Genomic DNA, 27,008 nt, shown 5'->3' with positions numbered 1-27,008 from the left:
ATTTATCTTCCTGGCAGACAAATAAGTTTTACGTTTTGGGTTTTTTTTTTTTTATTTTATTTTTTTAAGGAAAGAAATCCCACCCAGCTCACCAAAAATAAACATTCCTCTTGTGCAACTTCCTGGCAGCCAGGCCAGGGGAGACGGCCACCACCCCTCCTGGCCTAGCCCTGCTGCTCAGGCCCATCATTGCCCCGTGGACCCTGGTAGTCTCTCCAGGCATCCAGCCTAGAGCTAGGATCACCCCATGGGAATGGGGGCCAGTTGAGGGCAGCTACATAGAAACCAGGGTTGGAAGGACCAGCCCCAGCTTCTCATTTAAACTGAGGAAAAACAGGCTGGATAGAAAAAAAGAATACTCCTTAATTATCCACAGAACACAGCCTCCTGCTCCTGAGACTGCCCTACTCTCCAAGCATGGGCATGGGACCTGTTTCCAGGGAGAAGAAATTCAAAGCCTCTCAGCACCCAAGAGTCCTGCCCCTGAGGACAGGGGACTAAGGTGCAGTTCAAGGCACCCTCCATAGGGAGCAAGTTCTTGGCCTAGCAGGAGATGGCAGAGTGCCTGCCCAGTCTTCTAATGAGAAGTAGGGTCTACCTCTGCCCACATCCAGCCACCCACTGGATCAAGTGTGTGGGAGACAGGGGGACTGCAAGGCGTGTACTGAGATCGCAGCCCTGGAAGGACATGCCTGCTCTGGGCTCCAGGTCTGTTAATTCTGCCGTGTGTGTGTGTGTGTGTGTGTGTGTGTGTGTGTGTGTGTGTGTGTGTGTATGTGTGTGTGTGTGTGTGCAAATGCACACGGAGGCCAGAGGGCAGCCTCAAATGCTGTTCTCAGGGGACATCTGCCAGGTTCTTGGACGCAGGGTGCATCACAGGGGCTTGCTGTTTCACGAGGCTGACGGGATATGGAGCCCCAGGGATTCACCTGTGTTCACCTCCTAGGCGCTGGGATTACAAGCACGTCTCACCACGCCCAGCTGTTTTAGGTGTGTCCTTGGCCTCTAACCTCACACAGGTGTGGCAGGCACTTTACCAACTGAGCCATCTCCCCAACCCTCAAGGCCAATTTTTAAAAATGTTTATTTTATAAGAATGTGTGGCGGGTCGTGGTGGCGCACGCCTTTAATCCCAGCACTCGGGAGGCAGAGGCAGGCGGATCTCTGTGAGTTCGAGGCCAGCCTGGTTCTACAGAGCGAGATCCAGGGAAGGCGCAAAGCTACACAGAGAAACCCTGTCTCAAAAAACCAAAAAACAAAAAACAAGCCAAAACCAAAAAAGAATGTGCATCATATGAGTACCTGGGAGTTATGGAAAGTTGAAAACCACCATGTGGGTGCTGGGAATTGAACACAGGTCCTCTGTAAAAGCAACAAGTACCCTTAATCACTAAACCATCTCTCCAGCCCCTCCAATCTTTTCTTTCTTTTTTTTCTTTTTTTTGTTATTTAAAACAATTTTTAACTTTAAATATATTCTGATCATATTCCTACCCTCCCCCAAGTTCTTCCGAAGTCTCTCCCCATCCCTACCCACCTGACTTTATGTTCTTTCTCAAAAAACAAAAACTTAATACAACCAAGAAAACAAAGTAAAACACCACCCAAAAAGAAAAAAGAAAGGGAGGGAACCCCACCAACTGTAACCAAATAAAAGCACATACCACAAAAGAACTGTGGAGTCCATTCTATGTCAACTACTCCTGAACGTGAGGCCTGCCCTGGAGTGGTGGATCTACCCAGTGCCACTCCTTCAGAGAAACTGATTTTCCCTCTCCCAGCAGGTGTAAATGACAGCTCAGTTATTAGACTTTACCCTAGTCAGCAGGCCAGTTTTGATCCTTCATTTTCTTGCTTTAAATGCTGGGGCTGGGGACTCTAGACAATAAAGGAAAATTCTCCCAAGTTCTGGAGCCATACCCACCTTCTCAGAATGGCAAGCCTGATCCCCCAGATACCTAAGGTCAGAGACTCCCACCTTCTGTATATAACCTCCCTCCACCTGTGGCCCCAGAAGCCAGGCCATTCACCCTTAGCCAGCCCATGTTTGTCCTCTGGGGATCTGGTTCATTGTTCCTGGTCCATCTTTCCAAGGCCCTTTCTCAACCCAGCCCCCAGGACCATGGGACACAGCTCCTCCGTCTGAAATGTGCAGTCTATCTGGCTTGATGACCATGGCTCCCACTACTACTCCTCATACAATCCTAAGTAGACAGGCGTTTGGGTTAGGTGGGGTTCAGGGATGAGGAGGGAAGCATGTGGGGCCCTGTGTGAAGCCAGCCAAATGACAGAGGAGCCAGCTAAGGAAGTGGCCTGGGTTAGGCCTAGTGTATTCAGAATCTAACTCATCCTAGCCATCCTCATCAATGAGGTGGGTCTAAAATCCCTGGCTCCACAGTGTGAGTCTGAGTACTCCTGACCAATGGAGGCCGTTGTCCTCCATGGGTCCCCACAACCCTCACCTCTGACCATCTGCTCAGAAAATCTTTCCTTCCAGATGGCCTGCAGCTACTTTCCCAGGAAGCACCCCCACCCCCTACCTCCAGCCAGAGCCAGACCTCTATCCTCCACTCAGCTCTCATGGCCTGGGTTTGTGGACTAGCTATGAACGAAGCCCTCATTGTCTGACTCCCTCGTGGAGGATCAGTGCCGCAAGGAGAGTGTCCTGGCACTTGCCCTACCTCAGCTCATAGCAGAGGGGGGGACAGGCCCAGATACACAGGGAGAGGCTGTGGAAGAAGAGATGAGTCATGGCCAAGAGACACTACAATGCTCCCTCTCCATCCAGCCACCATCCACACCTGCGTACCATGGCCCCACTTCGTACTTGCAGAGAGTTGCTGTTGAGTAGGTAAAGGGACCAGGCGTGAGTCAGGCGCATGGGGGATCGAGCAAAAGTATGCCACTTTCAAGGCTGATGGATGTCTCTCATGTGACTGGAGGTGACTGGGGAATCGAGCAAAAGCCTGCCACTTTCGAGGCTGATGTCTCACGTGCCTGGAGGTGACTGAGGAAAAGCAGGTAGAAGAAAAGCCAAGATGGACCCTAAGGGGCATTCTTTTCCACATGGCAAGCAAGCAGGAAGGGAGAATTAAGCAGGGCCAGTAGAGAAGGGCCAGCGTCTAAACCAGTGGCTCTCAACTTTCCCAGTGCTGCGACCCTTTAATACAAGTTTCTCATGTTGTAGTGACCCTCAACCATAAAATTATTTTCATTGCTACTTTATAACTATAATTTTGCTACTTACTATGATTTGTAATGTAAATACCTGATATGCAGGATATCTGATATGTGACCGCTGTGAGAGTCACTCAACCTCCCCACAAAAGATGTCACGCCCCACAGGTTGAGAACTGCTGATTTAAACCATCACCCACCACCTAGCAGATAGTAGCTGCCTCTGCCTCAGAACACCACATTGCACAGGAGAAGTGGTCTCTGGGGGCTCCAGTTTGCCCAGCTGTGGAGGTCCTTCACTGCCCTATGGCCCCAGTACTGGAGTAGGCTGAACAGCAACAGAGCCCAGCTTGAATCCAGGCCACCACCAGCAAGGCTGCCTCCCCCTCCCCCCCTTCAGGGACACCCTGCATGGATTCTACACTGGCTGGGTGTCTTCCTTCCCAAATCAGGGAAGGAGCCTTTTGTGGGTGTGTCCCAGGGTCAAGGCAGTGAGTAAAGCCTAGGGTCATCCTGACCTAAGGCTTCCTCAGTCCATCCACCCCTCTCCCAGTGGCTTGGAACTCACTATGTAGATCAAGCTGGCCTCCAGCTCACAGAGATCCATCTGCATTTGCCTCCAGAGTACTGGGATTAAAGGTGTGTACCACCAGGTCCAGCAATCAGACCCAGGCTCCCCAGAAAAGAGATAAGGAGTGACCGCAAGTGAATGTTCAAAGTAATGCCTAATCCAGAAAGGTCTTCCCTCAGCGCTGACAAAGGCTCTTGAACAATCTGAGACCAGTATTATTCCCATGGACTGATTTTGACAGGTGAGGAGCCAGCAGCAAGAGCTTCCAGTCGGCCACAGACCTCTTCTGGGAACCAGCTGTCCCAAACTGATCCCACTTGGTGTTGGCTGTTGGGTTTCAGCTTGTGAAACCAAGAAAGCAGGAGATCTACCTTCATTCCCTTAACCTCTACCCGCTTGTCCTTGGTCAACCCAGTCACACCCATCCCATCTAGGGTCATCCAAAGCTCTTGAGAAATTTCTAAAGTGTGTGTGTGTGTGTGTGTGTGTGTGTGTGTGTGTGTGTGTGTGTGTATTTCTTTCTTCTTTTTTACTGTGATTGTGCTTGGGAGCACATAGGGAACCTCTTGTGCATCTGTCTGTGTTAGAAGATGTGAGCCTCAGGGTACGGGCACAGGCCTGCAGCTGGGGATGACTGTGGGGGACACATTCCCAGTTGCCTGGAGGAAAGTTTGTGAGTGTGCAGACATGCAAATAGTTGTGTGTCAGTATGGATAGGTGAGTGTGGACCTGGGCAGAATGTGTGCACGTGTGTGGCTGGGCATAGGCAGTACATATGGAGCGTATGGCTACGGGGTCTGAGTAATTTTATCCTCCATGGTTTTGATTACATCTATTTTCCCTCCAAACATCTGCTTTGTGGGGGACATGCCACTCGCTCTGTTCCCGGGTGAGCCGGCCCCACACACCCTGTGGCGGAGTGCACAGCACCGATGTAATCTCCTTAAACAAAACAGGCCAGCACGGGGCCCTTTCATGCTATTTAAAGGGCACTGACTAAACCCACCGCTGTCCAAACAGTCCTAGGGGGCTGGGGCAGAGGCTAAAGGTTAGCCATTGATCACATAAATCCTCACCCCACCTCATCTGCCCCTGGGCTCTGTCCAGAGGTCTTTAGCTTAGCAGGCAGCTTGGTAAAATAATGCCAAAGGCGAAGAAGTACCCAGGTGACACGTGAGCAAAAGCACAGAGGAGGCATCTGTGTACACACTCCAGAGGCTGTGAGTCTAGAGGGGAGAGTATGTGCCAGAGAGTGCTCAGGCTAGGTGGGGACAAGGTACCTCATTCTGAGCACCCTCCAGCCAATGAGCCCTAGCAAAGAATGAGAAGCACAGACCAGAGGAGGTGGAGGGGCAATGAAATGGACTGAGTGTCCCAGGATATGGGCACTAGCGGGAAATAGTGAAATCTGTATGGGGTGGGGAGTTTAGTTCATAGTAATGCTTTTTTTAAAGTGGTGCTTTATTCGAACAGGAAGCTCAACAAGGAAGACACCCGGGTAGCCAATCAACCTGGGGACAGGCAGGCCACCACTACTACTACTGAGCACAAAAGAAAAGCGGGAGAGGATGCTCCACACACAGCGGAGATACAGAGACAGGAACCAGAGGCGCTGGTCACCATGATTGCGACAGCGTCAGCAGTTTCTTATGTCATTAAAGCTACATTGTGGCCCCAGCAAGCTCACAGCTCAGCAAATACCCTAAAGAAATGAAGACTCGTTTGTAAGGGGCAGAGACCCAAACCAGAGAGCCAACTCTGGTGTGGTGTGTGGCTCTGAATGTCCCCAAAGGCTTGTTTGTGTCACCACGTGTATCAGAGGTTTGGTCCTCATCTTGACCATGCTGCAAGGTGATGGAAGCTTCAGGAGCTGGGGTCCATAGAGGGGTGTGGGTGAGTCTTAGATGCTGGGGATGTGACCTTGAAAAGGATTATGGGACTCCAGTGTCTCCCTTGTCTCCCTTTCTGCTTGCAGCTCCCTCTGCATCATGCTCCTGCCGTGAGGAGCATCATCACAGACCCACAGCAACACAACCAACTGTGGTATGAATTCATACTATTGAATAACATTTTAGCACATAGAATGATGCTCACCTCTGACAAGTAAATCCCACCCCCCCATCCCTGCTCATGGTTTTGTTTTTTGTTTTTTTTTTTTGAGACAGGGTTTCTCTGTGTAACAACCTTGGCTGTCCTGGAACTCTCTTTGTAGACCAGTCTGGCCTTGAACTCACAGAGATCTGCCTGCCTCTGTCTCTTGAGTGCTGGGATTAAAGGTGTGCACCACCACTGCCCAGCATAAATCTCTTTTTGACAAGAGACAAATAAAAGTGCTAGAAAGGTGTTGGTCTAGAACCTCCAAAACAGTAGAGCCTTTTTCTTTCTGATCGTCATAGGTCTTTTGTCCCAGTCCCAGTCAGAGTAACATAACGAAAGCCCTTTAGCAGGCGAATGGTAAGCAGGTTGAGTGAGGAACACTTGGGGGAACAGCAGTCAGTACTGAAATGAACCACTGACCCCAGGATGTGGGGAGTCTCAGAAGCACACTATAGTGTATAAAAGAACCAGCCTGAGAAAGCACACGCTGTGCAGCTTCGTTCAGTTGCCATATGAGTTTGGAAAAGGTAAAAGTGGAGGGACAGAGGGCAGATCGTTGGCTGTCAGGGTGTGTGTGTGTGTGTGTGTGTGTGTGTGTGTGTGTGTGTGTGTGTGTGTGTTGTTGACAAAGAGATCTCATTAGTGTGAAAGACTGTCCTAGAACTTTATGATTGTGCCTTATGATGATGGCAATGGGTGTATGAATCTGTATGGGGATGCACTAAAATTCCACAAACTCACACCAAACTTTATTTTCACACACTGTTATTTTTATGGTGTGAAAAAAATGTAACTAAAGAGAAAATACGAAATGACATTGAACATCATTCGACGTACTTAGACCTTCACCCCAAAGTCCACTTCAAGGGTCTTAGTCAAAAGAAGCAGTTAACACTGGACCTACGGAAAGAACGAGAGGCCAAGTTCATCAGGCTGTTGTCTGCTGTATGGAAGAAAGCCGAGGTTAATCAAAATAACCAGCATAAAAGGTGTTCTTCCCATGTGCGGATGCTGTGCGCTCTGTACAACCCCTTTGTTGGCATTTAACATGAATTATTATGCATTTATCTGCTTGATTATTTTTCCTTTGTTCCTATTGTTCCCCCACCCCCACCCCCGAGAAAGCAAGGATCTTTCTTCACCCCTTCCGCCCAATGCTTATATCGCACTGGGAACACATTAGCTGTGCAGTAAATACCTGACGAGTGAATGACTGGAACCTGTTCTAGAACAGGGCTTCGGCAAGTGGAAGGTCATGCATCTCTATGAAGCTTCGGGTTGATAAAGTGGGACAAGCATGAAGTGATTATCATTAGAAAATACTAAAAGCTTTCCAGAAGTAGGAATTGAAGTATACAGGCTTCTTCCCTTTGTCGGTCTGTTTTGTTCTGGCTGGGTTGAAAGACGGTTGTATTTGTTCGGCGGGGTTGGGTAAAGCTCTTATCTGAAGCAGAGACTGGCATTCCCAGTGAGGCCTGTGCTGACAGGAAGCTGACACTGTTGTGGGCTTACGGGAAGTGAGAGGCCTGGGGGGAGCAGGGTGGGAGATAGCAGCTTCAGGGAGATGCCCCTGTTATGTGGGGATGGTACTGTCCTCCCAGCTGGGCCCTGATGAACTCCAAGCCAAGGCCTCTGGTGACTGCTGACTCCCAGGCCTCAAGCCCAGTCTAGATCTCAGAAGATTCTTGGCCTGCAGCCTTATAATCCTTGAATACAGTCAGAGGGTGCCTAAGACACAGGTACCCATCATGCCACAACCCATGGCAGAGGTTCCCTCTAGCTCCCAGGGGCTTCATTCAGATGCTGAATACACGACAGGGTGTTCCTTGAAACAGTACATCCATATCAACAGTGAACACCTTTTAATGTAAGAATATCCCAAGGGCCTGGGAGATGGCACAGCTAGGAAGGTGCTTGCTTTGCAAGCAGGAGAACCTGAGTTCAATCCCCGGCACTCACATAAAAACAGGGGCAGGTGCACAGGCCTGCAAACCCAGCTCTGGGAAGGCAGAGGCAGGAGGATCTCTAGGGTTCACGGGCCAGCCAGCCTAGCAACTGAGTGATCTCCAGGTTCAGTGAGAGACACTGTCCCAAGAACTAAGAACACACTTCTGCTTTCCACGTGGATGTGCACCAGCACACACAAGCACACATGCACACATATACAAACACATATACACAATATTAAAAACACCCGAAGCTAGGTGGTAGTGGCACACACCTTTAATCCCAGCACTTGGGAAGCAAAAGCAGGCAGATCTCTGAGTTCCAGCCCAGCCTGGTCTACACAGTAAGTTCTAGAACAGCCAGGGCTATATAGAGAGATCCTGTTTAAAAAAAAAAAACAAAACGTATCAACACCCCAAATATTGATGAGAAATACACAGAAAGATTCCTTCTGTATTTGACATCAAATGTGAAAGGACACCATGGTTTTGTTTTCATTCTGCTAAAGTGGCCAACCTCACTATGGCTTTTAGGGATCTGTGAGGGACTCCCTCTCACTTCACCAACTTTCATCTGTTCGACTCCCCTACATGACCATTTCCACCCTCACCACGTGCCTTTGGCTTCGGCTTCTGCAGCCACCCTCCTGCCTAGCATCTAGCCAAGCACTGTCTCCTGCACATCTCTGTCTTCCTCTGTGACTTTTGTGGATTTTTGTCCTTATCACACTATCCTGGGTTCTCTATGAAAAGTTAAAAAACAATCGAGTCAAAAGCCAAAGGGGGCGGGGCTTTAACACCTGTGCACACGAACACACTGGTTTTGTAGAAGCCTTTTCAACCCCACTCTGCCTGAGTCTCTTCTTCTACTGCACAGGACCCCACCTACTTCATGTAACCTGTCCTCTGCTGCTGGACCCACAGCTGGACCCACAGCTGTACCCTGGGTGGCAGGGTTTGAGATGAGCATCTGTGATTTCGATCTCTTTTCATTCACGGTGATCACCTTAGAGCAACTCCAAGAATAAGAAAGTCAGAATTACGTCGTAGCTGCATCTCCAGGCCTCTGGTGAACACAGCTAAACTGCCTTCCAGAAGTGGGCCTGTGTGCTCAGCCACAGTTGTGTGTCCTTCCCCTTCAGGGTCAGTCTAGGCCATTTTTAAAATCCTTGACATGGTGTGGGATGAAAGCAAGGTCTTGGCTTCATTTCCATCTCTGCTGCTAACCCCGAGAAATCTATGTTCTGTTTCTTCTGCTGTAAATGCCTCTGCTGGGCTTCCCAGGCTCAGTCAGGGGTCACTCTCCTTCCCTGACCCCAAGGTTGGGCTGAGCTCTTAAACACTTGACCATAAGCTATACAGAACAGAATCTGGGCCTGATAGGTGTGCTCAGGACACACCCCTAAAATTAGTGCCATGAGTGTGGGGTGTGCGCATAGAACTCCTGGGCTCCTGCTATGCTAGCTCTGGGTCCCCTGCAGGGGCTGGACTCCCCACCTCAGCACACACTGCCTGTGTGGATGGATGCCCCATGGGGGTTGGGAGAGACCTTTGGAGAAGGAGCTCCGAGAAACCAGCCATAAAGCAGGCATGAAGGGCCAAAGGTGGCTCTGAGGCTGCTTGGCCCCTGAACAAACCTCTGGGCTAACAATGATGAATGTTTCTTCAGTTCTACAACTCTGAGTGAATCCATGCCACCAGGAGGGCTAAAGGGCACTGTGGAGGTCCCAGTCCCGTGGGTAGCCGGCACTGGGAGGGGTCTCCTGGCAGCTGCTAGCCCTCAGGGCTGGTTCTGTGTCAAGACTCTAGGTCCAACTACCAGAGGCCAAGACCAAGGCTGCAGTTTCACACAGTTACCACTAAGAGGCACTGTAGTTCCAATAAAGTGTTTCTGGGCTGGAGGCAAGCGGATTGGGGCCCCCACTCCTTAAAGTGGTTTGAAGACCCTTGCCTGGAAAGATCTACCAGTTCAGCAGGTATTCAGCCCTAATGTTCACCTGCCATGGTGCCATCTTTACTAGGGGCGCAGGGATGAGCAAGGCAAGTAAGTCCCAGCACTTCCTAGAAGAGCTCTTGCCTCCCCTACATCTACCATAGCTGATTTTACCACTCTCAAAATCCTCAATGGGCAAAATGAGGCACTGGATAGAGACCCGTTGAATATCACTGGCACCTAAATTAAAAGCCTGAGACCTGGGCTTGGTAGGGATCATCAGGGTCTGCTGGGCAGGTGCCTTGGTAGGACAGGTGTCTGCTGGGACAGTTGCCCTGGTGAGACAGGGCTAGATATTCAGAGACCAGGGCCAGAAGGAAGGGAAACAGGTTGGGAAGTGCAGGAGGCCAGTTTCTCCCATTCGCCTGAAGGAGGACCTGTCACATCCCATCTCCATGCTAACACTGACTAGGCTGCCCTGTGCATGAGACCAGTGCCACTGTCTGTCAGGGTCCTCAAGTATAAACTTGTGTCAGCAGAAGAGTATCTGGGATCCCCTAGTACACGTGGCAGCTTTTCCCTATGCCTGAACCTTTATCAAAACAGAAAACTTTTTTTTTTTAAATCAAGAAATGATATATGTTGGCCAGTAGGAAGTTGGCCTTATCCAGGATCCCATCACAGAAGGCACTCCATACTGCTTAGCATGGGGTCTGGGCAGGTCTGTAGTGAGTGGCCTTCCGGCCACAGTGTCCTCAGCCTCCAATGCCTGGTCCCCATGTCCTCAGCAGAGCCCAAGGCTGATGCCCGCTCCAGAGCATGGTCCCCATGTCCTCAGCAGAGCCCAAGGCGGATGCCCGCTCCAGAGCGTGGTCCCCATGTCCTCAGCAGAGCCCAAGGCTGATGCCCGCTCCAGAGCATGGTCCCCATGTCCTCAGCAGAGCCCAAGGCTGATGCCCGCTCCAGAGCATGGTCCCCATGTCCTCAGCAGAGCCCAAGGCGGATGCCCGCTCCAGAGCGTGGTCCCCATGTCCTCAGCAGAGCCCAAGGCTGATGCCCGCTCCAGAGCATGGTCCCCATGTCCTCAGCAGAGCCCAAGGCTGATGCCCGCTCCAGAGCGTGGTCCCCATGTCCTCAGCAGAGCCCAAGGCGGATGCCCGCTCCAGAGCGTGGTCCCCATGTCCTCAGCAGAGCCCAAGGCTGATGCCCGCTCCAGAGCCCACACACCTCACCCAGCTTTCTGAGAGCCCATCTCACCCAGTCCTTCAAAGGCCATCTCCCCACTTCCTTCAGCAGTGACGTTCAGGCCTGTAGGCTACAGCAGTTGCGAGCAAAGGGCATGCCGCTAATGGAGCTGAGAACTAGAAAAAGACTCTGACTCTATCAGGGTTTCCATTTTCTGGGCTGGCACTATGGCTTAGTGGGCACAGGTGCTTGCTGCCAAGTCTAATGACCTGAGTTCAATCCTCTGAACCCATAGAGTGTGAGGAAAGAAAAACCATTCTTACAAATTGTCCTGAGCGCCACACATGTACCATGGCATGAGTGCCCACACACATATACACACACAAAAAATACATAGAAGGGGAGGTGGAGACAGGCGGATACCTGAGCTCTTTGGTCATCTCGCCAAATCAGTGAGTACACAACCCACTGCCTTGTCTCAAAAAGCAAGGTGTCTGGCCTCCATATATATATACATGTGCACACACACACATACACACAAGGCCATAGCCTTATGGAAGGCACAGACAGGAAACAAGTACCATCTGGTTGTCACAGGGGATGCCAGGTAAGTGAGCATTGTGTCCTGCCTGGACACCAGGGTCCACAAGAAAAAGGGCTGGCTGCTTCGGGTGGAAAAGGTCAAGGAGATCTTTGAACTGGGGGCTAAAAAGCCAACAAAGACTCCGACTAGACTATAAGCTACTCTCCTGGAAATTTCCCAGCTCCTGCAAATAAGGGCCCAGCTCAGGCCTTGAAACCCAAGCTCTGCATGCCAGCTTGTGAACAGTGGGCTTGAACCCATGTCTTCCCACTTCTAACCTTGTGGTCGGTCTGCTCACCTAAACTGTCGCCTCTAAACTGTGTGGTCTTGAGTATGTCCCCAAATGCCAGTAACTTGGTAACCTAGAGCCTGTGTTTCCTCTTACAACAAAAGAAAGCCTGCATCCCTGATGCCCCCTCAGGTGACAAGATGGAGAAGTTTAAGTCCTGTGCAATATGAAGGGATGAGAAGGGTCATGGGTAGGACAGGCCCGGGTTCATGCCCAATGCTGCCGTCCTTTGTTCCCCCAGCCACCCGTTCGTTCACCTGGCATTTCTGGACCACCTTAACAAGCTGGGAAAAGTTCCAGGTGACAGGAATGGAGAGCATGATGGCACCTGTCTCAGGGAGGAAGGCTGTGGAGGAATGGAGTGGTAGAATGAGAATGACAAGTCACCTGACCTAGGTGACAGAGTGGATTACCAGGGCAACCCTGATCTGTGCATGGGGATGCTGAGGCTGCCATGTGCTGAAGAGGCTAGCTTGAGGTTCTTTCTGCCTAGCTAGCCTCACTATACCAGGGATGTTGACTGTCCCCACCAGACAAATGACAGAGGCAAAGGAGGGACTAAAGAGGCCCCCAGGCTGTCTCTCCACTCAGCCTCCAGGGGCATCTTCGGGAAAGCAACCATTGTGTGCCTTAGTTTCCTTGCCTGTGAAGCAAGGCTAAGCAATCTATATCCCAGAAGGCTGTGAGGTGGAAATGAGGCAGAAAGTGTGGATTCATATCCCTTGCCACCAGAAATCCCCCAGGGCACGTAATAGAGCCTATGGAGTCCACACGCTGCAAGAGCGAAGGGAAGACCCCTCCGCTGCAGGGGCATCCGCACCTCCCAGTCCTTCCCTGACGCCTTCTCTTCTGTCCAAGTCTTTTCAGCTCCAGCTGCCAGGACATGTATGAATCATAAACCTCTGTGCAATGTGGCTCCCAGGGTCCCCTTCAATCAGAGCTCATTTCACATCTGTAGAGCAGGTCCTCTGACAGGTGAAACATTCATGACCGCTGTAAATGTTTGGAACATTTGAAATTGTCATAAAAGTCAGGCATTAAATGTCCATTCCTTTTGTTACATACATTTTGTTTTCTATCTATCTATCTATCTATCTATCTATCTATCTATCTATCTATCTATCTATCTCTATCTCTATCTCTATATATTCCTGGCAGCTTCCTCCCTTAGATAGATCCCTTGCCCCGGGCAAGGAAGATACCTTGCCAGCCTCCCTGGCCTCTCCCTGCCCTGTGGCTGTCTTTAAACACCCTAGAATGACAGACTCTGGTGTAGCTGCTTTTCCAGCCTTTGGAGGAGCCATATCAGCTTAGAAAGAGACTGCTTCTCTCACTGGTGCCCAGCTTCCTTTCTAAAGTGTGGTTGTCCTAAGGCAGAGGATCTCTTCAAATAGGGGTGGTGGGAAGACCTTTGCTCTCTTGGACAGGAAGGAGGAGGTCATGGCTAAATCCATTGCAAAGCTGCTATTTAATTTTTCTGAGGTCTAGAAAAGACCATTTGATATTTGATTTCAAAGAAATCTCACGAGGGGGGTGGTTAAGTGGATAAAGCCCTTGCTTCGCAGGCGTCAGGACCTGAGTCGGTTCCCAGAACCCATGCAAAAGCTGGGAAGACAGGACTGCAGCCCGTGATAGCTGATTTCCCAGGCAAGCTAACTAGCTGGGCTAGCTGGAACTGGGGAGCTCCAGGTTTGGCAAGAGACCCTGCCTCAATCAATAGAGTGGGGAGCAATTAAGAAGGCATCTGACATCAACTTTGGGCAACACACATGCATGAGCACCTGTACACAGACGTGCACACACATGTCAACACACATCACACACGTATGTATGCAAAACACCTGACTTCCATACACATACTGTGGCATGTGCACTCTCACATACACATCATACACAAATGCATACACACACACACACACACACACACACACACACACACACACACACACAAATAAAATAGGTTTTAGAAATTGTGCGTACTACCTTCCTGAAGACGAGGCCCAGCAGACTGTGACTGATCATTTGGGCTGATGCTTAGGCAAGGGACCCTCTCTTCTGGGGCCCAGTGCTTGGAGCCCGAGGTCTGGTGGACTCACACTGATGACTGGGCAGGGGACAGTCGTGCAAGTGCCTTTTTTGGGAATAAATGTTACACAAGAGATGTGACAGCATGGAGCCTGCAGGGGGGTGGGTCATAGGCTTCCTTCCTGGGAATCCTCTCAGCACACAGGGGGAAGGTTTTGGACATGTGGCTAATGACATGTTACATCCTCATTAGAGTTAACTGGACCCAGGGACCCCCAAATAGCCAGGATTTTAAGGGGCACTTCAGGAGCCCTGGCTTGCACCTCTCCCCTCTGCCCTCCCTTGTCAGCTCTAGTTCCTGAGAAACAAATGTGTCCCTGAGTTGACTCTCTGTGGCTGGTCAATCACTGACCTGAAGGCAAGAGGAGAGACGGAGTGACCTATGGGTTTCCCTGTGCACTCTACTATCCTGAACATCACACGAGAAAGCCCTGCTGGGGACAGACAGATGGAATGGACCAATACAAGAGAAGAGAAATCTTAGCGGGAAGCTGTCAGGTGCCCGGGTTAGCGATTCTGAAGCAGCGTCTTGAGACTACTCTGTGGAGAGGGGGCTGCCTTTTCTTTCCGATGCCGGGAACCAAAAGCCCACACACAGACGCAGCTAGTGCCTATCTCATGCTGGACCCAAAGACTGACACAAAACGGATCAAAGACCTGACCTGAGTCCAAACGGCAGCAGAAGGCAATGGGAATTCATGAGCAGGTGCCATCGATGTAGATGAGACACCAGAAAACTGGGTGACAAAGGGGGAGAAAATAAACCAGACTTTATCAAAATGAAAAACATTTATCATAGGGAACAAGGATAGCATCCAGAGAGGCAAAGATGGCCGCAGGAGGAGAGGCTTTGTGATACTTCTAAACCATCTTTTTAGATGAGAGATTATTATCCAAAATACTTAAAGATTCTTCTATGGCTCTGAGTGTGACTCAGAGGTAGGACACACACATGGGACCCTGGGTTCAGTACCTACTGCCACAAATAATAATAAGTTCTTCCACTTAACCACAAAAACATTCAAACAAACAGATTCAAAAATTGGAGAAGGATCTGGAATAGGTATTGAAGTCACACAGATGGCTAAGAATGTCTATGGATAGCCAGGTACCAAAGCACAAATTTAAGTGAGAGTAGGGGAAATTCACAGAGACAGAGAGCAGAGTGAAGGCTACCTAGGGCCAGAGGAAAGAGGGTGTAAGCTTTTGTTTAACAGGCAAAGGTATTTAAAATGATGGGAAAGGTCTGGAAATAGAAAAGACTTTATACCACATTTTCCATGTGTTTAATGACACTGAATTGTGCACCTAAAGAGGTTAAAATAATTTTATGTTATATATAACTCTCTCTCTCTCTCTCTCTCTCTCTCTCTCTCTCTCTCTCTCTCTCTCTCTCTCTCTGTGTGTGTGTGTGTGTGTGTGTGTGTGTGTGTGTGTAAGGATCTGTTACTGTAGTTCAGACTGTCCTGGAACTCACCTGCACAGGATCTGTGAAGTTAGGGCAGGTTTCCTACTGCACAGTCCTGTGATGGAACCTAGGAAGGTCCCCGATGTAGCCCAAGCTAGCCTCCTCCTCATAGCAAACCTCATGCCTCAGCCTCTCACATGCTGGGATTACAGGCCTGAGTCACCACGTATGTGCATGTTACTACCATTAAGAACAAACAAACACCATCTCCCTGATGGCTGGAGTTTTTGAAATTGTTTTTAAAAGTCATACCAAGCAACACTAAGAGCATTCATCAGAGGGCTTGCCTTCACAGCCCCCTCAGCAACCTCCAGGGGGTCCCCTAAGCTCCAGTGACAGTCCTCACAGCTGGCCCCTGCCAGTCCTAGGGCTCCAATTCCCTGCAGCCATCCTGGCCACACTCAGACCTTTGCTAACTCAGACCCTCGATTCAGGCAGTTTCCTGATGGCAGAGGGCCGTATCCTGCTCCTTCTACTGACTGGCTCCAAATCAGCCTTCGAGGTCTACTTCAGATGTCCACAGGAAGCCTTAGCCCACTGTCACCTCTCTGGGGATTCCCCATGTGACTCATCCTGGTAAGGTTGGTGGCTGTGAGGACAGGAATCAGCTCATTCATAGCCAGACCCTGGAACATGCCTGACCAGGATGCTGTACACAGGGTCTGTTGATGGGAAGAAACCTACCCAGGACCCTGGCCACAACCTCACATGAGTCTGTTCCGCTTTAGTGAGGGAGACTGGAGACCTGCCCTGCTCTGTCTCTGTCCATATTCTCCCCAAAGGACCTAGAAGTCTGGAATAGTGGAAGTTACCCCTGAGTGCTTACATTCCCAGGCTAGCTGTGTGTATGTGTGTGGGGGGGCATGCCCATACAAATTCTGGGGGCCACGGGGAACAGAAATGCTGGGAGAGAGCCTAGCCCGCAGTAGGTGACTCAAGCAGAATCCAGGTGCAGAGTGGGTGGGAACAGAGAGCAATGTCCCTTGCTGGGAGTCTCAGAATCTCAAGGAGGTGAGATGAATAGATAGGTCCCCAGGGAGGATCATCTGTGCTCTGAGTGGCCCTACAGTCAGGCAGGGGCTCACACTAACTGCAGGCAAGGTCTAAGGAGATTTGGGAGACGGAGAACACCAGCCTGATTCGAGCCAGCCTCCGCAGACATGGCAGCTGGACACCAGGCCTGTGGCCTTGGAGGTGAGCCCAAAGGGGGATAGTTGGGGATGGAGGGAACTCCTCCAAACTGCCACAATTCTGCAAAACAAATGGCTTGTCTCCCCGAGACCTCCCTGCTCTTGAACCACAAGCTCCTTGCTGAGTGAAATCATTTTCCACAGAATAAAAGAAGTCCACATATCTGGCTGCGACCCCACCTCCACAGAGGAAGGAAAGAGGAGGGGAAAGTCACAGTGCTTCTAAAATGTTCACACCCCCATATCACTCACTTATCAGCAAACACTGAGTGAGCACCTACTGTGTATCCCAGGTCATTTCAGGGTCTGGAGAAGTAATTTGGAACAGCATAGACAGGGCCTCACACAGTTCCATATCTCCTGGAGGAAAGACACGTTCCCACGGCTCTGTTCTCCTGATTATTCTCAGCTCTCCCAACCTGACCAGCACTTCAAAAAGTAATACCCACCAGTTATTAGGCACCGGTACCATGCTGTTATCACCAGGCACAGGTGAAGAAGCCATGCTTGAAGTCCAACTTGGGCCTGGAACACTACCCTACCAGGTACCAAAACCCAGCCTTGATCTGGCATCCCTAGACAGGATACGAAGACCTCTTTGGGAGCCGTGTTTGAAATATACCCCATCGCGCGTCCCTACGCCATCTGGGAGAGAGCTGGAGTGACTTCAAGTATAGTCAGGTTCCTCTAGGAAAGGATGCTTTGGAGGTTCTTAGTCTTGGGGCTACCCGGAACTCATTTGTTCCTGCCAATCTGCCCCAGCCCGCACACGTTCCTCATTGTCTACCAGGTCTCTGGTGAGTCTACCGATCCCACAGCATCATAAAGGGGTTGCAATGAAACAGAACACACAAAGCACTCCAGGCATTGCCTGGAACAGAGCTGGCCTGTGTTACAGCAACTACAGAGGCCTCTCTTTGTGCCATTATTGACCTGTCCTGCAGGAGGGAAAATGAAGGGCCAGACAAGGAAGGCCTGCTATACATTCTCCCTATAGCAGGTGGCCAGACCTTCCCTTGAGTACAATATGGTGGGCAGAGAGGCAGGTCCTTGAGGTCTCTAAAGGTTGCTTAGCCCCAGGACCTGAACTATGTCTTCTAAAACCATCAGATTCCATAAAGGGTTTTCAGATGTGGAGACCTGTGCCTCAGAGGTGTGCACATGCTTGTCTTGGCTGTCCTGAGGCCGAGTCCCTTCTGAAAGATCAAGGACTTGCTGATCCCAGCTCAGTGCTCAGTTGTGAACTGGATATGGAGGTGGCTGAATGGTGTGGGGTCAGAGACAGGACCAGAAAGACTTCTGGACATCAGGGAGGCCCCCATATCCAGAGGGACCTCAAAGTCCCCATTCTACCCTAAAATTTGATCAGGGTCTAAAGCGGCATAGTGATTGCCTAGCATGTATGAGACCCGAGTTTTGTCTCCAACACAGCAATAATAATAAACAAATGACACCTTATTAAAACTTCGTCATCATCACCACCTGTAATACTCTAACTCCCTCAAAAAGGTGAGTGATGGGTAAGGCTGAGAACTCAGCAATATGGGATCTATCTGCACTGGGGTAACATTCCAGGCTCACACATCCCCTTGTTCCCTTCCCTCTTAGTCAGCAAGTCCCAAATAGCCACATCCAACAAATGAAGTCACTAGTGACACCAGAGAGTGTACGTGGGCACCATGCTAAAGGTCATGGTTAATTCCACTGAAATGCCAGTACCTGCACCCAGACCCCTTGGTCTGCATAGACAGGGAGGAAGAGTTGACAAGGGTCTTCATACTCCTCCGCTCCCTCCCCTTACTGGAGGAGGGAGCTCAGGTAGAGAGGGATGGTGGCTTCTGACAAGCTCTAATCGCAGGGGCACCTTTCCCCTTGCAGTTTGTGAGCCAGCCCGATGGAGGCTTCCCCAGCCCAGCACTGGTGCCAGGGAAGAGGAACTGGAGGTTCCTTGTCTGCCTCTGGACCTGAAAGCAGAGGCAGGGTCCAGTACTTCTCAGGCCTCCCAGGGCCTGGCTCAGGGACAGGCAGTTTGAGGAGTAAGTGGAATCAGGCATCCTAGGTCCCAGTCTGTACAACAGGACATTGGGCCAGTACAGGACTGCCATTTCTTCTAACATAGGGCAGGACCCCATTGGGATATCAGGACCCACTTAAGTCTGTGTTGGGGGACAGTGGTTCCTGGGCATCACCAAGGTCCTCAGCACTGGGTAGGCAGTCATGTGAGAGAGGGAGAGGTGGATCCTTGGCCTTGGGGTACCCATGCAATGTGGCTTCCATACCTCCATGCAAGAACAGGTGATCCAACCAGATTGTCTCCAGATGCTGCTGCCTCTCCACTCAAGGGTAAGAGGGGTTCCTGTCCTCCCTACAACCTGGGTTGGGGCCCCTTCTCTCCTGGGATCCTTACTCATCAACTAAAGGTGGTCTGAAAACTACATCAGGATGGTGCCAGGAGAGCTTGCCACACAGGGCAAAATGGACATCCCAGCACCTAGAAATGGGGACAAGTCCACTGCACTGCAGGTGGGCTGGATGGACCTAATCTGGACTGCCAGGGCTTGCTGGAGACCTGCCACCTGGAGACTCTGCTAGCCTATGAGTCAGTCTCTGGGAAGCTGCAATAGGCAGCCAGAAGGAGAGAGGCTTGGAGCCAGAGACACACAGACGCTTAGCCTCCCTCTGGCTCAACCCTCTGGGGCTTGGTTGTGCACAGGCTAGGAGGAGCTTTCAGAGCCACACACAGTTACTCTTGTGCACATGCAAGTACATAGGTTCCCATGCCAGGGTAACCAAATGGCCCCACTCATGCGCATTTTTCATACAGGAGTGCACAATAATTGATACACACAATTATAACCTGACTCACTCAGGAGGAGGAAGAGGACAGAGTGAACTATGGATGGGATGCATGCCAGCTCACATTGACACACAGACACACACAGAGACACACACACACACACACAGACACACACACACACACAGAGAGAGAGAGAGAGAGAGAGAGAGAGAGAGAGAGAGAGAGAGAGAGAGAGAGAGAGAGAGAGAGAGAGTCCTGGCATATTTTCACAGATGCACCCAACCTTCTGAATAAAACACCAATTCTTCATTCATCCTTACAAGCTCCAGGATATACACCAGAAGGGATTAGGCTCCCACAGAAGGCCCACATTCTCTTGGTTTACCAAGCCCTTATTGCTCTTGATAGGCAGTTGGAAAGTACAGAGACACGGAATGCAAATGGAACATCAGTTCAGGGAGACGCCAGAATTAATGCATCCTTGGCTTGAGTCTGGTGCATGTGAGCATCAAAGAACAGTAGCTTACCTTTCCTCTTATTTAAACCCCGGTGAGGAGCCCAGACCTTTCACCAAGCCCCACCTTCTAGGACTGTCAGCTGCCCACTCTTATCTATCTGGACCCCTCCAGACAAAACCGTGTAATAGTGGGAAAGCAGAGGAGGGGGACCCGGACTAGTACCCTCACAGACCCTCTCAGAAGGAAGTCAGGAGTGGAGAGGACTTTCTCTAAGGCCATGCAGGGAGTAGACCTTGGAGATCAGTTTGCTCACAGACTCAAACCCTCCGTGGACTCCTGACTCTTCTGGATCGCGTAGATAGCGCTCAGAGTCTCGGATTCAGTTTTCCAGAAAGCGCGCGCGCCGAGGGCTCCCGATTCAGGACGAGAGTCTTCCCCACAAGAGAATCCGCTTTGAGAATCCAGTGTGCAGCGGCGCACGGCTTCCCTCTCTATTCCGAAAGCGGCACCAGTAACGGGACCTCAGTTATTAACTGTGAGGTCCCTAAGCACAAGGAAAGATAGGCATCTTGGCAGGCAGTGGCACCTCTCATCCTCAAGGTATCTCCGGGTGATTACTCTTCTCCAAGAGCACTCTGCGTGCGATTCTGCCGGCTGCCTTCTCAAGTAGAACGGAAGCTGAGGCTGCCCAGGTTGCTATCCCACCGGGCTGCCTCTCGCTCCTCTGAACAACCTTTTGCAATTATCTGAACCCAGGTTTAACTCCCCCCCCCCCCCAGGCTCTTTCTCTTCCTTGGTGCTGGAGGTTGGGAGTAGGTGGGATGTAGAAAAGAGTTGTAGGTTACAGAATGTGCTGGGGACAAAGAGGAAGAATCTAATGCGGTTGGAGTACCTGAAGCACCATCCTGAAGGCACAGGAGGCATCTGAGCCAGACTTAATTTTTCGAGTCGTTCTGGGGCATCCTGTTTCCCGGTGGCTCAAGGGTTGCCGCCCCAGGCTACTCCACACCTCTAAAAGATTAACTAGCAGAAGCCCCATTAATGGCGATGTGGGTGTCACTCATTCACACAATTATAGCAGAGTATTGTGGTTCCCGGGGGGGCCACTGGTAACTGGTCTCAGAGAAGAAACCGTGGCTAAGGACTGTGGCTGGAACCGCTTGCTGACTAGAGCGAGGGTGCGTGGTCCTTCTCCCAAGGGGCCCTGTTTGGAAGAAGGACCAATTCCCACTTGTCCAGTGGTGCTGAGCTAGTGGCTCGTAGAGCTTAAACACGGAGTCACCATTGGCTTCCACTCTGAATTCGTTGGAGGGAATCGTCACTTAGCTGTAGCCGGGTCCAAGCACTGGTGTGGTTTCCCGGTCTGGTAACCACCCTTAACTCCTCAGTGAGGGGACTGCACAGCCTGGAGAGGTCCACAGTTGTCAGTGGACATGCAAGTGGCACCCTGAAGCCACATTTGGTCAGAAGACCGAGTGAGCGGTCCCGTCCTACCCAAACCTGTGACTGTGCTTAAGCTCTCCGGCTTCCTGAGGAAACAAGTTTCCGGACTGAGGACGCAGGAGCACCAGGGAGGGGCCCAAGATCTCCTTTCCAGAATTTTCTTTTTTTCCCTAGGTACTTGCTTTCCCACTCACCCTGCCTGTGTATCAGTGCGCTTGTGGCCATGCTACTGGAGCACGACCTCCGTGTGTGTCGTGTCCCAGGCCGGGAAAGCGGCGGGTGGCTCAGGCAGTTAGCTTTCCTGTCCTGTCCCTGCCTGCTGCCTCCGGCACCCCCGAGGTCCACGGGGCCAGCAGATAAGCCCCAACCCGGGTCAAACGCACCGGACGCCAACCTCTCCTCCCTCCCAGTTGCTACAGAGGTTTTTTTTCCGTTTCGTTTTTTCAGCCTACTACAGAAGCAACTGTACAACGACTCTGCGCGCAGCTTCCAGAAGAAACCCGCCCACGACCTGAATCAAGGCACTTTCCAGAAAAGTCTATCCATTTGCCTCTGGAAACCAAAGCCCTCCAGGACGTTAGCAAGATTTAGTACAGGGTGTTATAATTTGTTTTCCTCCGCGTCCAGAACCTCAGGAGCAACTTGAAGGCTTTGATGGCTTCAGGAGAGCCTTAAAGAGGTTCTAGCTAAGCTGCTTGTAGCCTCCTGTTAGGGTCAGGGCAGCACAAACGTCCGAGAGTTACAAGGTCATCCTTGACATACTGCCGTGAGAAGCAAGATGGGGTCCCCGGTGCTTCGAATTTTTTTCCTGAAATTTTCTTGATTCACAAAAGTTTTTTTTTCCCCTCGAAATTTTTCGTGCGCATATTCAACACATATAGGACCGTGACTTGAGCAAGTTCTCAACCATTTTCCCGACTTTTCTATTTAAGACGTTGAACCTTCAATTTATGTGTAAATTAAAGAAAAATGTATGCCAAGCCCATTGATTTCAAAATAATGTTAGACTTTTAATACAAGCCTTCTGTTTCTCTGGTTAAGGACGTATCTTTGGGGCCGGATTGTTGGAGCAGGCTGGGGGCTATGGAAACGAACAAAGTTAAAAATTCAAAGCTATTCTTTCCCAGCCTTCCCCCTAAAACTGGCAGGGGATCTCTGCCTTCACCAAGAGAATTAATCCTCTCAGAATGGCTTGGGGACTACTTAAGGCTGCTCTCTGGGTCCCTTACGTCCCCATTCTCCACTTTTTCGGGAGAAGGATTTACAAAAGATCCCGATTCCTTGACTAAATCAAGTAAGAGTCATCTTGTGTGGATTGTGTATGTACTGGGGAGGGGGAGGTAGAGAAATACCTCCAGAGTTTAACATTTCGTCTAATTCAAAAAATCAGAACATGCCCCTCGGTGGCGCCACCCCGGCTTGAGCCAGGCCAGAGCGCCGGGGGACCTGGGCGCCGAGGGCTCTGCATTCCGCATGGGCTGTGGCGGTCCCAAATTGCTCTCAACGAAAACCTGCGTGCACCGAATCGAAAGCGAAAGAGGAGGTGGCAGGGCTGTTCCCAGCGGAGCCGCACCCTCAGAGGTACCCGCAAGGCTGCGCGAGGCCGCGGGAGGACTGCGGAGCTGAACGCCCCCGTCCCGGTGTCTCCTAGCATTGCACAGCCACGGCGGGTCTCCACCCTGGCGAGCCGGTCTCGCCCGGCCGCCCTGGCGGAAGGACCGCCGGGAGCCTGGTGGGGTCTAGATCGCAGTGGGCGAGGACTCCTCTGTGGGGCCCTTTCATAAAGCCGCGAATGACCCTGTGCTCGCGGGAGACAGCAGAGTCACTCTGAGCTTTGCCTTTTTAGTAAAGATAAGGAAACTGAGGTCCGGAACTCTGTAAGGACGCCTGAAGCCACAAGGGGATTTCCCTTACCTCCAGTTCAGGAGTCTCGGGAGACTCCGGCCTGCACTCTCTCAGCTTGGTGTTAGCCAGCCTCCAGGCCTGCACCTTCCTCCCAAGGGACCTCAAAGTAACACCGAGGCTGAGGTCTTGGACGCCCCCCTCCACTCGGAGCTACTTTGGGATCTGGACTCCTATAGCCAGCAGAAGTTGCAGAGACTGATCGGCCTGGGCTGGGGATCCACAGCCACCAAAGCAAGGCCTATTCCCAAGCCCATCGGCCTTTTGCCAGGTTCCTGAGAACATCTCAGGATTTTTCCTGGAGCCCCAACCTCCCGGCTTTGAGTGTACTATAACGATGTTAGAGAATTGTTGTCAATACGCGTCTTGGTTTCCCAGCTTGCTGGCAGATTAGACCCCCAACTCCACAGACCTCCCCATTACTTCTGAAAGGGCTCCTTGACTCTTGTCTCTGCTTCTCAGTGCCACAGTGTCTACGTCTTGGACTCAATGTGCCTCATCCTGTGTAGATCTGAAATCTCCTTTGGGACAGAGAGCCCTGTCTCTGAGAGGGGACAGGGACAGTGAGTGAGTGATTTGGCCTTCCTTGGTTGTTTCCTAGAGGAGTGCCTCCGTTTCAGACCGGTCTTGGAAGGTTCCAGCTGTCTTTCCTCCCAGCCTGCCCTTTGTGACTTTGTCCCAGCAAGGGCAGGAGCTTGCCTTGTCCTCAGAATTGGGGGATCCCAGCAACATGGAAATGAAGGGGATTGTATAGGAGGAAGGTTGTATGGGGGAGGGGTCCAGCATTTACGACCTCTCCTTTACTGCCCCGGTATCAGCTAGGAAATAGGAATTTAGTAGAATTACTCACTCTGGGGTCACTCTGTAGGTTAGGGGCAGTTCCAGGTCAAGTGGCTGCTCCTTTCCTTGGCCATAATGGCTAAGGCAGGTGATATAATGGCCAGTCAGTCCTGAAGACCCCCAAAGGACAGGCAGGGGCCTAGCCTCTTTCTTTACCCTGGGGGCCTAAGGGTGTCTTTCTCACCAGGAGCTTGAGAGCAGTTTGACTCTTCTTGCCTGGTGTCTCAGCCACCTCAGAGGCCACACTAACGGATGTCTTTAAACGATGAAAACGCGGTGCAATGGGGGAGAAATCAACCGAGCCCGTTTTTTGCACGGGGCACTTTGTACAGTGCACTTCTGCGAGTCCCTGAGTGTGCTGTCTGCTCTCATCTGGGAGTCACAGGGACAGGGCCTGGGTTCTGGAGTGGAGCATGGAGGGAGCACCTGTGTGGTGCCTGGTGTCGGTCCAGCGAAAGGTGGACAGAGAAGGTGGCAGAGGCGGGGAAAGCCCACCAGATCTGTCCAGCTCTGCCTTCAGCCCCTGACACTTTGAGGGTGTGTAGCTTTTTCTGAAGCCACATGAGTGTATGCATTTGGTGTGTGACCATGCTGGCCAATAAAGAAGTGTGTGTGTGTGTGTGTGAGTGTGTGTGTGTGTGTGAGTGTGTAGAATTTAAGTTTAAGTAAATGGGTATGTCCACAGTCCCCCCAAAGCTTGTTCCAGTCCTGTCTGTGATTGAGCTCAAAATGAGGGAGTGTGTTCGCGCACGCACGCGCGCATGTGGGTACGCAGCCCGCGTACTAAAAGCTTGGGCTGTGTTCTTGAGATTATTCTGTCCACCAAGACCTCAACCATGTCTCACCTCTGTCCCCAGGATTAGTGCCTCTATATACCTGGGTCGGGGCAGCCAGAGTCATTGGTCTGTCAAGTACCAGCCCATCTCACTTGGGCCTAGCCTAAAGACAAAGGCCCGGGGAGAAGGTCCTTTCTCCCTTCTTTGAGTTTGGGGTTTCCTAACTGGGGATGCTATGGAAAAAGAGAGCGCTTAGGGATTTGGATGGTTTGGTTTCCTAACTCATTTGATTAGCTGCTGCGGCGTCCTCAGTGGTAGCGAACACGGAGGACTCAGGCCTGAACCCTGCAGCCACGTTCAAGGGGGCTTGGAGGTCATTTAGGCCATCTTGATTAGGTTCCTTGTGGGATCAAACCAGGACTCGGATTCTTCCTTCTTTCCACAGTCCTGTACTGGCTGTATCTCAGAGTTACTGCTTTCTCACTCAGTAGGTCCTAAGCCATGTTTTTCCGATGCCGCTACTTTCAGACATCTCAGACCGGCGGGCCGCGGCCCCCTAGGCGATCCGCGCTCCCCACCCCGGACCGGGATTCAGGTTTTCTGGTGCGCCAGGTTCTCTGGACCCAGACCCCGCACGAGCGTCGCACGCGACGCGGTGCGGTGGCTTCTAGCGAAGGCTCGGGGACTGCGCCCAGGACTTCCCCGCGCGCCGGACACCTGCGGCTTCTTACCTGCGGCACGGTGCGGGGAGGCTGCCAGCGGCGGGGAAGCCAGGCCTCAGCGGCTCCCGAGCCGCTCGCCCAAAGCAGCGGGAGAAACTTCTAGCAGCCTCCCGCCGGGAACCCGGACGAAGCATCCGCTTCAAATCCGGCCCCGCGGGACAGCGCAAAGCGAGACGTTGGGGTGAACAGAGGAGAAACCCAGGAAGCGACGCCAAAGTCAGTGGAAAAACCACAGCGCTCGAGCCCGGGCGCGGGCTGGGGACGCAGCAGGACGTAGAGATGTCCTCGAAGCGCTCGAGCCTCGGGGCAGACCGGGAGTTCCTCCAGCCTCCACCTCCAGCCTCCCGCCAGCCGCGGACCCCAGGGTCCCCGGGCCCGGTGCCCCGCACGTGCACTCACCGTAGCAGGGGACCTGCAAGGCCGCGTTGTGGCCACTGCTGCTTTCCTGAAGCTTGAGGCTGCCGTCAGGGGGTGTTTTGCAGGCGCCCCGCTGCAAGTAGAGATGCGCCGGCGGCGCGGGCGGAGCAGGCGGCGGCTGCGGAGTGGGTGGCTGCGGCTGGAACTTGTTAAAGGAGCCCCGCGCCCCGGCGCTGCTCTCCAGCGGTGCCGCCAGGTCCTGCTGCCCCGCGCCGTAGCGGGCCCGGTTCTTGGCGTCCCCGAATCCCTGTCCTTTGGCAGCGGCCGACAGAAAAGTTGTACCGAACTTGTCGCCTCCTGGGAATCCCCTAAAAGGCGACGAACCTTCCCGGCTCTGCGGCACCGGGCTGTAATAGGCGTCCATGGCAGCGGCCGGCGACTCGCAGTAAGAGACGCAAGTCTCAGCGTTCATGCCTGGCCTGCGCGGGCGACGGGCGGGGGCGCCGGCGAGGGCGCGAGGACGCCACCGCGCGCCTTGGCTGGGAGTTGGGGAGGCGAGGAGGAGGTGGCAGTACTCCGCGCCCGGCCTGCTGGCTGCCTCTCTCTCCTCCCTCCACCTCTCTCTCTCTCTCTCTCTCTCTCTCTCTCTCTCTCTCTCTCTCTCTCTCTCTCTCTCTCTCTCTCTCTCTCTCTCTCTCTCTCTCTCCCTCTCCCTCTCCCTCTCCCTCTCCCTCTCTCTTCCTCTCCCCCTCTCTCTTTCTCTCGCTCTCCTCTTTCTCTCCCCTCTCTCCTCTCTCTCTTTCTCCACCCCCACCTCGCTCCGCACAGCTGGCCCAGAGAAAGAACCAAGAGCTGTAAAAAGATTCGGATGCTTCGCAAAGTTTACCAGATCTCCCAAACCCTCTTTAAGGTTTTGAAGCAGAAAAAAAAAAAGTGATTTTTCCCCCCTTGACTCGCTCCTTCCTGCTCCCCTCCTTCCTCTCCTCCTCTCCCAGAACTCCTTCCTCCCTCCCCAGCCCCTCCTTTTCACTCACTAGAGATGCCACTCACTGGCTAGAGGCTATTCGACCTGGAGAAGCCTCAGGGCCTTTGGATTTTAGGCTAGAGTGGGGAGGTGCAGCGACCCCCAGGGCTTCCGAAGCTGGGCTGAGAATTGACGAGCGGTCTCATCTAGGGCCTAGAGTAAGGG

At 51.9% G+C, this 27,008-nt stretch overlaps 1 protein-coding gene across 1 annotated transcript in view; it reads right to left on the bottom strand.

Moving 5' to 3' along the window:
• Alx4 (ALX homeobox 4) overlaps window positions 1-26,398 on the bottom strand; it is a 46,166-nt gene extending 19,768 nt beyond the window's left edge. The window contains exon 1 of the mRNA XM_052726273.1: window positions 25,862-26,398. Coding sequence (XP_052582233.1) covers window positions 25,862-26,291 — 430 coding nt within the window. The 5' untranslated portion in view covers window positions 26,292-26,398. The remainder of the gene's footprint in view (window positions 1-25,861) is intronic.
• Between the last annotated feature and the right edge of the window lie 610 nt (window positions 26,399-27,008).

This window comes from Peromyscus californicus, unplaced genomic scaffold (assembly GCF_007827085.1).
Source record: "Peromyscus californicus insignis strain IS unplaced genomic scaffold, ASM782708v3 Scaffold_7__1_contigs__length_154581171, whole genome shotgun sequence".
Taxonomy (NCBI): Eukaryota; Metazoa; Chordata; class Mammalia; order Rodentia; family Cricetidae; genus Peromyscus; species Peromyscus californicus.
This window is presented reverse-complemented; position numbering and strand designations above follow the sequence as displayed.